Source organism: Eublepharis macularius, chromosome 15 (assembly GCF_028583425.1).
Source record: "Eublepharis macularius isolate TG4126 chromosome 15, MPM_Emac_v1.0, whole genome shotgun sequence".
NCBI classification, from domain to species: domain Eukaryota; kingdom Metazoa; phylum Chordata; class Lepidosauria; order Squamata; family Eublepharidae; genus Eublepharis; species Eublepharis macularius.
The window spans coordinates 29127959-29137315 of record NC_072804.1 but is presented as its reverse complement, the minus strand read 5'-3'; the positions used below and the strand labels follow the sequence as shown (position 1 = coordinate 29137315).

Genomic DNA, 9357 nt, shown 5'->3' with positions numbered 1-9357 from the left:
TTTTAACTACCTGACAATAAGCTACAATTAACTCATGCCCAAAATAACTCATCTAATGGCATCTAGAATTTTTGGCTTTCCAGAAATCTTCTCCAAAAAAAATCAGAGATTTTAATGACACTGCTCCAGAAAAAGTGCTTTGACGATCACAACCATAGCATCAACTACAGTGTAGTTCATAACAGAAAGATCAGCGATTGTGGCTCTTTCCCATTGTCCCTTCAGTAAGGGGTTGGACTGGATGACCTCCAAGGTCCTTCCAACTCTAACATACCATGACTCTAAGACCTCCAAAGACTCGTTATGCAACAAGTAAAATGTTTTATTTAGATAAGCAAGAGGGGCTGCTGTCCAGCAGGTGCCTGCAACAGAAGTTTGTACATTCATTCCCACTGAGCCTGAGCAAAGCAGCAACCGGATTCATTCATCAGAAACATCCAGGAGGCAGAGATTACATAACAGACCAGCTGTCTCTCTTCCGCATTCAGGTAGTTCCTGTCACTCATGGAAGTGCAATGCAGCACACACATCAGCGGTTCTTTTTTTAAAAAAAATCGTAAGATATACTCTTTCCTCCAGCAGTCAACAGTTCACCCTTTTAAAAAAGCGCCTGAAGAGCAAGCTTTTATTTGTCCAGTCTTTGGCAGTCTTGTAACCAATTGTGACTTTACTTAAAATAAAAACTAATAATAAAACCTGTTGTGAGGCAGCTGGACCTGGTTCCTGATCCTTGGTCCTCCCCCTAAAGTTCAGCACCTGCCCATTCTCCAAGAACAAAACCACACGTATTCCTATTTGCATCATAATGAAATATACGTGGCACCTCTGAGGATCTTTTATGGTACGTTCCAGAGGTGTCTTATGGGAACCTTATTACTGACTTAACCCTTCGCGCAAGTTCTCTTGGGCACATGGATTTTTTTTTTAAAAAAAAATTATAGCCTGCCTTTCTCACCAAGACTCAAGGCAGACTACCTAGTGCAAGTCTACCAGAAGTCAGTCAGTAGATTTCGGCGGGAATTCTTCCATGGTAACTGTGTTGAAGATCCCAATCTCAACACAGAACAGAATGAGCGGCATTTAACCCCCATGTATAGTTGCTTCATTTTCTACAGGTCCAGCTCCTGTGTCATAAGCAATCTTTTATGCTTAACAAGAAGAAATTTAGCGGGTGAAACTTTTCAGGGCAGGGAAAGAAGCAACCGGGAAACTTCACCAGCTGAATGCCTCTATATCTCAAAGCTGTTAAAAAGCACAGGAGTAAAGCCTTTTTTAAAAGGTGCAACCTTAGCTCCCCAGATTTCTCTAGGACTTTAGCATGTGTGCCTGTATACTCCATTGTAATAGAGTTGGGAAGGGTCACGTACATTTGACCTTCTATGAATTTTGCAGATTCAAAATGTGAGTATCACATAACAAACCTAAACCAAATTACACCAATTGACTTTAATTAGCATTAAAATTCTGCATTGAGTTGCATTGTAGACCTAACAAATGATTCCTATATTCATCTCTCTCTCTCTCTCTCTCTAAATTTTACATTTAAGAACACTTAAAATTCACCACCACCAATTGTTTCAGCTACAGGTGCAAATAACCTATTTTTTGTCCTCTCTTTATGATAACAATTGTGTGTAATCTGGTGGCTCTATTCCAATCCTGAAAGTCTAGCTTCCTTCATTTCATTTTCAGCAAGTTTCTAGTCCTGAAGATTGAAGTTAAAATGCTCAGAAACACATTAGTACAACTAAGAAAAATCCAAAGGGCATACAGATTGTGAGAGGGCGTCATTTCTGTTCTCTTCAAAATCTCCTGAGCACCAACTCCACACCCGATCCTCATGCATCCTTTCCTGCCACTCCATTTTCTTGCAAAGCAACAGAATTCAATTGGGAATTTCTACCTGTTTGCAGCGGGAATTGCTTAAATCGCACAATATAATCAGCAGGTACTTGTGCATGGAATTCAAACACCTATCCAGATCCTATTAAACACCTACACCAGCTTTTATTTCAGCATCTTTGGGGCATAAAGACCCCTGCTCTGAAGTCTGGTTCTATCTAATCTCTCAGTGAGATGGCTTAAAACATGGTTACTGCAATATGTACAAATTCTGGATTTTTTTTTTGTAATACCATACATCCGATGGCTGAAAAAGGCTGAGGCAAGAGTCTGCAACCTCTGGTTCTAGAGCCAGATGTAGCTCAGGACTGAACCAAATATGGCTATATTAAAAAAAAATGAGATCTTCAAGTTAAACTATTGGACAAGATGATTAGATGTTTGAACGTGATGAGAATGACAGTCAGATTCTTATGGGATTGAAGGACTTCTGGCAGATGCTTTACAAAAGGGGAATGATTGTGGATGAACAGTTGCTAGGAATTCAAGTGCAAACCATGCAGAGATTTATGCCAGTGCACTAAAGCAATTGAGCAAGGTACACCTGTGTATATTTATGACTTATTATGAGACCTTGTGGGTGCGATTTCTTAACAAAGGGTTTGAAATCACCAGTGTTTTGGCTGCAGAAATTTCAGATTATGAATCAACAGGTCTGTTATCAGTAATGTTGACATTTTCATTTAAGCAAATGGCCTCTCTTATACTGGCTCATTGTTGATCACTTGCTCTGAATTTTGCACTAGTTTCGCTCTTCAATTGTAAAAGGCTGCAGAGCCACAAGCTAAGGCCACAACCTTTAGTGTTCCTGTCCAAAGCTTGACAAAGTGAATGGGGATCACGCAAGAGGACTGTATTGTGCATGCATGGCTACCATGCACTGCAGCGGCACTTGGACAGGAGCACTTTATTACCGATTGTGCACCGAAACACTACCCTGTGGAAACCAAACAGCAAACAAAAAGTCACCATCAATGTCCAAAGTGCTATAAAATGCTTTAAAGCTCCTATCAGCCAAGTGGCAGCCGAGGGAGGGGTGTGTTAGCCCTCATTATATTCAAAGTCGTTTGCCTTCCTGTGACCAGGAACATTGTCAACATGAGAAGTGATCTGTTTCTGAGAGTGCTGAACTGTGTACATTCACACCAGCAGGAAAGCCCAGCTGCGATCAGGAGGCCTTGAAGACTTATCATACAATCATTGTTGGACGAGTTTCTTCTTAGTCCAAGTCAATGCCATGTACAGAGCAGCAAGAAGGGCAAGTCAGAGGGCCTCTGGCTTGGGGCAGTTCCAAAAGACAATCTTCTTAGCTGAAAATGGAAAGTTTCATATGGATGAGGACAAAATGAAGGAAGACCTATTGGACTCAGTTCTCCGTGAATAAGGGAAACAGATGAAAAACTGTAACAACCATCAACTAGGGCAAATAAAGTGCTAATCTTGAGTAGGAGCTAGTGGGAAAGTCTCCAATGAAAACCAAGTCCATGTGACAGAGGTCAACATCTGGTGGGAAATCTGCCCTTCTACAACACCGGTTCTTTGAGCTTGGCTTTGTGGCAAATAACATGCAGGCAAGTCCAAATAACATGGGCTCTCCTCCTCATGAACCAGTTTCCTTCTTTACAGATGCAGTCAGGTTTCAGAAGAAAGGAGGCCAAATGGCCATTTAGCATACCAAGGAAGTTGCCCATGGGCCACTGGTAGGCAGGAGCAAGCTGAGTTCAGCAGCCCCTGAAGTACTAGCAGGGCCACAAGGTCCTTTGGGCTCAAACTCAGGCCATGGTGATTGGACCCTGTGATGCTGCCAGCTCCACAAGGGCCATTCTGCTTGGCTTGCTCATGTTACATCCAGTCACCTCATTTAGAAAGGACAGTAACAGGATACAGAAAACTACTTGGTGTCACTGTTACACAAGCCAAGCTGAGAGGTTTCCGGGTTCTGAAGAAACACAACACTCTTACCTGCCAGGACTGGATCCAAGATGGGCAGAAAATAACTGCCCAAGAACAGACGGGCACCACCCGGTCTTTTCCTTCTGCTTCCCAAGGGGATCTCCCCAGATCCCTGATGCTGAAGATTTCAGAGAGGTCCCAGAGCCAATGGTCCCTGCCAAAGGTTTCCTCCATGGCCATGAACTCCAGAGTTGCAGCAAAACCCAACTGGAGTCTTGTTGTGGTACTTTAAAAACTAACCATTTTTAAATTTTTGAATCCGCTTTTACGGCCATCTGCAGTATGAGGTGGATCCTATACACAGAAAGAGACAATCTACTACATAACCACTCATGAACTGGGCTCTAATTCGTAAATGCATATTCTAGAATTTAGAAAAATCCAGTCTGTAAAGTGCCACAGCGTTAATTTTACTGCCACAAGCAAGGATGAAAGCAAATGATAACATCTCTCTCAGGAGGGCTTAAAACAGAAGACAGGATATACCAGCCACTCCATACCAGCCGCTGCATTAAAGCTAATGGCGCCCCACTCTCTTGCTCATGACAAACAGGCTAGATTCATTTGCCACAAGCGAATGGTGGAATTTTGCACACTAAAGGAAATATAAGTTAATTCTCATGGGCAGCTCTGTCTGTGGCAAACAAAGCAAGAGGCAGTAACCCTGTATTGATTTGAAGTTCTGTATCAGGTTAGGACAGCATCTAAATCCTGGGGATTCTTCTCATAACTACCTCACCACAGGGCAGCATGACTGGAAGTCAACATAAAACTACCCTCACCACTCTGAAATGGATACAAGATTCAGGCATGTGGAAAGGCTGATGTCACCTATGAGAATTGGACATTGCTTACGGCATGCAAATGGTTTGCAAGGAGGGAATGAGTCAATGAGAATCCAACCCATCAGCAGAGTGTATTGGTTATGATGATGGACAAGGATCTGGGGGACTCGGGTTCGAATCCCCACTCTGCAGTGGAAGCTGGCTGGATGACCTAGGGCCAAGTCGCACGCTGACAACCGAATCCTACCTCACAGGATTGTTGTGAGGGCAAAAAGGAGAGGGGGTGATTGATGCGTACTACCCTGAGCTCCCTGGAGGAAGTGCAGGACAAAAGTTTAGAAGTCAATATATGTGATTGTCCCTAGCCACACACACACTCTCATCCCCCGACCTCAGCATACGTCCCCACCTCCAAGGCCGGGCAGGACACACAAAGCCCTTGGCAGAGGCAGTCCCCGCTCCAGCTCGGGGCGCTGAAGCCGGCGGTGCCCTGAGTCCCCCCACCTAAGGGCGGGCTCTCCCGGGCGGCTGCGAAGAAGCCGCCGCCGCCCCCGGCAGACTCCTCTTGAAGGGCGACTCGGGCGGCTCCGGCGCGCCCCCTCGGCCGCGGCGCATCCGGCAGGCCGCCCAGGGCACGCAGCTGCCCAGTCCCAGCGCGGAGGCCAGCAGGGCCGGGGCCCGCGCCTTCTGGCAGCGCCGCAGGTTCTTCTTGAGGCGCTGCCCGTGCGCCGCCAGGTAGATCTCGGCTTGCGCCACGCCGCCGCCCAGGCGGCCCAGGCTCTCGGCGCGGTTGGCCATGCGCAGCTCGGCCTCGAGGAAGACGCGGTGCAGCTGCTGGACGCGGCTCTCCAGCTCGGAGACCAGCTGGCGCCGGCCTTCGGCCTCCAGCAGCTTCCGTCGGGCTTCGGCCAGCTCCAGAGCCCCCCGCACGGCCGCCGGCAACGACGCCGCCGAGGCGCCGCGCCCCTCCGGCTCCCGGTTGGCCGCGGCGGCGTCACTGCCCTCCTCCGGCTTCGCCGCCTCCGAGGCACGCGAACGGCGCGGCGTCATGGCTTCGCCGCCAGGGGCCGCTGCGTCGCCGGGCATCCGAGGCGAGCGCTTGCGAGACGTCGCGCTCTCCTCTGCGCCTTGGAGCCGGCGGTGCGCCCTGGGCGCGTGGAGCGGCGCTCCTCTCCGGAGGGCAGCCAGACGGGCGGCTCCGCAGGCTCGAGTCCTCGGGAATCGCTCCCGAGATCGGGGCTCTTGGCCCGCAGAGTCCGCTGATGCTCCGGAGGGCGAGCGGCGGTGGCTGCCTTGGCACCCTCGAAGGCGCGGAGAGAGAACGAAGGCGGCGGCTGGTCCAGTCCAGGCGCCGCCGCCTCCGAGCGCTCTTATAGCGAGATGAGGGAGGGTGTCGGCGGGAGCTGAGAGATGCTTCCCTGCGCCAGTCAGAGAAGCTGCCAGAGCATCACTCCGCCTGCTAATCCCCGCCCGGGGCCCTCCCCGCTCCGTCGGAAGCGCAGTCCGTCCGCTCTGCCTTCTCTTGGCTGGCCGATGCCTCGTCGTTGCGCACGCCCACCGGGAGACTCTTCGCTGAGGTTCCTCCGCCCTTTGGCAACATTTTCCTCCAGGAGGAACGAACCCGCTCCACCTGCCACCAGCGATGCTGAGCGGACACGCCGGCACGTTGATGGTTCCCCCCAAATGCTCGGTCTCCTTTCGAGTCCCGTTCGAGGCGAGTCTTTGGACAGAGGGTTAGTGCCTTTCCCGGGGTGTGCTAGGCGCTGTACGGAGCACGGGCTACTTTAGACGGAGGAAGAGAGATGGGGTGATGGAAATCGCGCGGACAGACGGCATTACTTGCTTTACAGGCTAAGCACCGGGCAGAGTGTACCGTATCCTGACCCCAGCACACACCTTCGCCCAGACGCCCTCGTGACCCAGGAATAACTGGGACGGATTGTATCAGCTAATACTATTAATCAGTGCACTTCCACCTTCATTAATTTTGCCCATTCATTAAATCGGCATAAATTGTATTTGAATTTACAGTAGTACTAGGTGGCGGGGAACTCTTGTTCTTTTTAGGTGATTATTGGCAGTGATCAATAATGAAATACAATGGTTATTTCTCTTTTACTAAATCTGCAGTAAAATAGCCTTCTGGGGGAGAAAGTATTTTTAATGTAACCTTGATGTCAGCATAGGCAATGCAATCCTAAAACCACTTTCCTGGAAGTAAACTCCATTGAATAGACCTGATTAGGATTCTAAGTAGACCTGCTTAGGGTTGTTCCCTAAAACCCATATTGCATACTGTTAATGTGTAGCCTTACCCATTTTGTGCCCACTCAGATGGTTCTTCTCATGAGTTAGTTCTTTTACTGACCACATCATCTGAATCACAATACTAAGCAGAGTTAAAAGTCCATTGATTTTATTCCTTGTTTCTCAAGGCTACTTCTTGGGAAACTGTTGGAATCTGTGCAAGTGTCCTACGCTCAGTCGTGCAAGAGTTAAATTGTTGTTCTGTTTGTTTAGTCAGATAGCTAGTTAGCATAGGACCACTTGGGCCTCCAGAGAAGTTCCCGCCAGAGAAAGTGGGAGTCTTTAGTCTTAATGAGGGAATCCAGGATTGTCTATTGGATGAGCCAGTTTATTGGGGGGCAATTAGCTAGCAACATATACTAAGGTTTTATTGCTTTTTGTCTAGTCTGCTACACCACTTCTACTACTTCACTAGACCATGCAGTCTAAGCTTTTCTCTCTCTAGTACTTAGTTGAGACTATCAAGATGTAGTCAGAAACTGTTGTTTTTCCTATCAAATGTACCCTTTTTTTACCCTATTATGTAGTAAAGTATTTTTATAAAGCTAGAATCACAGAAGTCTGTCTACTTATTTCCTCTGTGCTATTATCAAAGTCTGCTACTCTGCAAACTTTATCATCATCATCATCATCATCATCATCATCATCATCATATCTCGTTGCTGCTGCAACTACCAACAGAAACTTTGGGCAACTTGTCTGTATCAAAATCTCCTTGGGTGGATTTCTTGGAGCATTTCTGGTGCTGTTTTTTCTTTCTTTTGGCATTTAGCAGATTTTAAGTACTGGATATGGCCAAGCAAGAGTTTTGTGCAAGTTGTACGAAGAGCAGAGCGCCATCTGGCACACTGCTGTCTTTGCATTATTGGCTCACTTGAAGCTGTTTTTACTGAATCTATCAAAGGTCAGTCTTGTTTTCTCTGACTGGCGGCAGCTCTCTAGGATTTCAGAAAAAGGTCTTTCATATCATGTACCCCTCATTCCTTTTAACTGGAAATACCAGGGATTGAACCCAGGACCTTCTTCATACAGACGAGATGCTTTGCCATTGAGCCATAGCCTCCCTCTACTCTCAAAGGGGTTCACTCAGACTTCTACACTTAGTGCTTGTCAGTTAGGCAGTTCCTAGCATTTCTGGTGGTTGGCCAGCTCTTTCTCTGCATTTTGCAAATTGCAGATGTCTCCTTGCTGAAAAGATTGTTGCAACAAGCTGCAGGGAGTTTCATCACCAAGCTGCCACTTTGATCCATCTCTGGCGTCACTGAGTTCTGAAAAGGTAGCGGAAGGGAGGATGAAACCTTGGCAACTTTCTCAGGGGAGTGTTTCTATAGAGATCCATGCAGGATCATAGGGAAAAATGCCAAACTCTCGAGGGAGTCATTAAGAAAGGAGATATCAGCAGTTGCCAAACCCCGGTGTGTATCATTATCTGATTTCAGTCACCCATGGCTCTCTAGGTCGTGCTCTGTGCATGCGGACCTACGAGGAAGCCCCTTGGAAAACAAAGGGACTGACTGAGTCAACATGGTTAGGATCATGCAGCAAAATAGCCCACATTCATGAATCACAAAGCATCAGACCTACAGATGCAGTCGATTAATGCTGCAATCCTCAGCACACTGAAGCAGGAGTAAGCCCCTTCGGGTTACATTGCAAAGAATGACAGATAATGCCTGACTATTTTTTCCTTTTAAGTATCTGCTTCTAAAGGGTTTTTTTTACAAGCATCAGGATAAGGTGGGCAGGGACAGGAATTGTGGGCGAGGTTCCTCATTTAACTGCCTTGGGCCAAGAGAAAAGACAGGGTACAAATATTTTAATTAATAAATAAATAAAAATTGAACTTTATTGTGAGGCTGTGGAGAAAGGTAGATTACGGAGGTTCATGGTTCCCTTCTCGTAGCAAGAAAGCTGGCTAAGGCCCCCTTAGGTTTTGCTGTATAGAGTCTGAGCAATAACTGCGTGCTTGAACTGCCCCGATTTTCATCCCTTCCCCCCCTTGAGAATATCACACAATATGACTCAGTTCTCTAAACCCCCCAATTATATCTGGTCATATTGCTTTCCTATAAAACAGCCGGTCTGGTGAGATGCCAGGACGGGCTCTGAAATACAGCATCCTTCCACTAGATGCTCCACCTGATCCTGTAATGTCTGCCAATAGCCTGGTTATATAAGGCTTTATTAATAAGACTGAAAGTGGGATGGGTTGGCAGGAGATCAGAGGCCCACTCAGAACGAGAGAGAGAGAGAGAGAGAGAGAGAGAGATACATGGCAGGGAAATGTCACTGGTTGCTGAAGATTATCTAGCTAAACAGGAAGCAGCATTGGTTTAGCCTCAGTCGCAGATGTATTTTTTAAAAATATCCTGGCAAAAAACACATTCTTTTATCATTTTAAATTATATCC

The 9357-nt window shown here is 47.1% G+C and overlaps 1 protein-coding gene across 1 annotated transcript; it reads right to left on the bottom strand.

Annotated features, from left to right (window-relative positions):
• Nucleotides 1–353: 353 nt before the first annotated feature.
• TRNP1 (TMF1 regulated nuclear protein 1) lies at nucleotides 354–5726 on the bottom strand. The gene has a single exon (XM_054999513.1). The coding sequence runs from the start codon at nucleotides 5724–5726 to the stop codon at nucleotides 5145–5147; it is 582 nt and encodes a 193-aa protein (XP_054855488.1). The 3' UTR covers nucleotides 354–5144.
• Nucleotides 5727–9357: the final 3631 nt, after the last annotated feature.

What these genes read in the sequence shown, in the direction of transcription:
- TRNP1 (XM_054999513.1), bottom strand. Translation starts at nt 5,726, where the DNA reads ATGCCCGGCGACGCAGCGGCCCCTGGCGGCGAAGCCATGACGCCGCGC.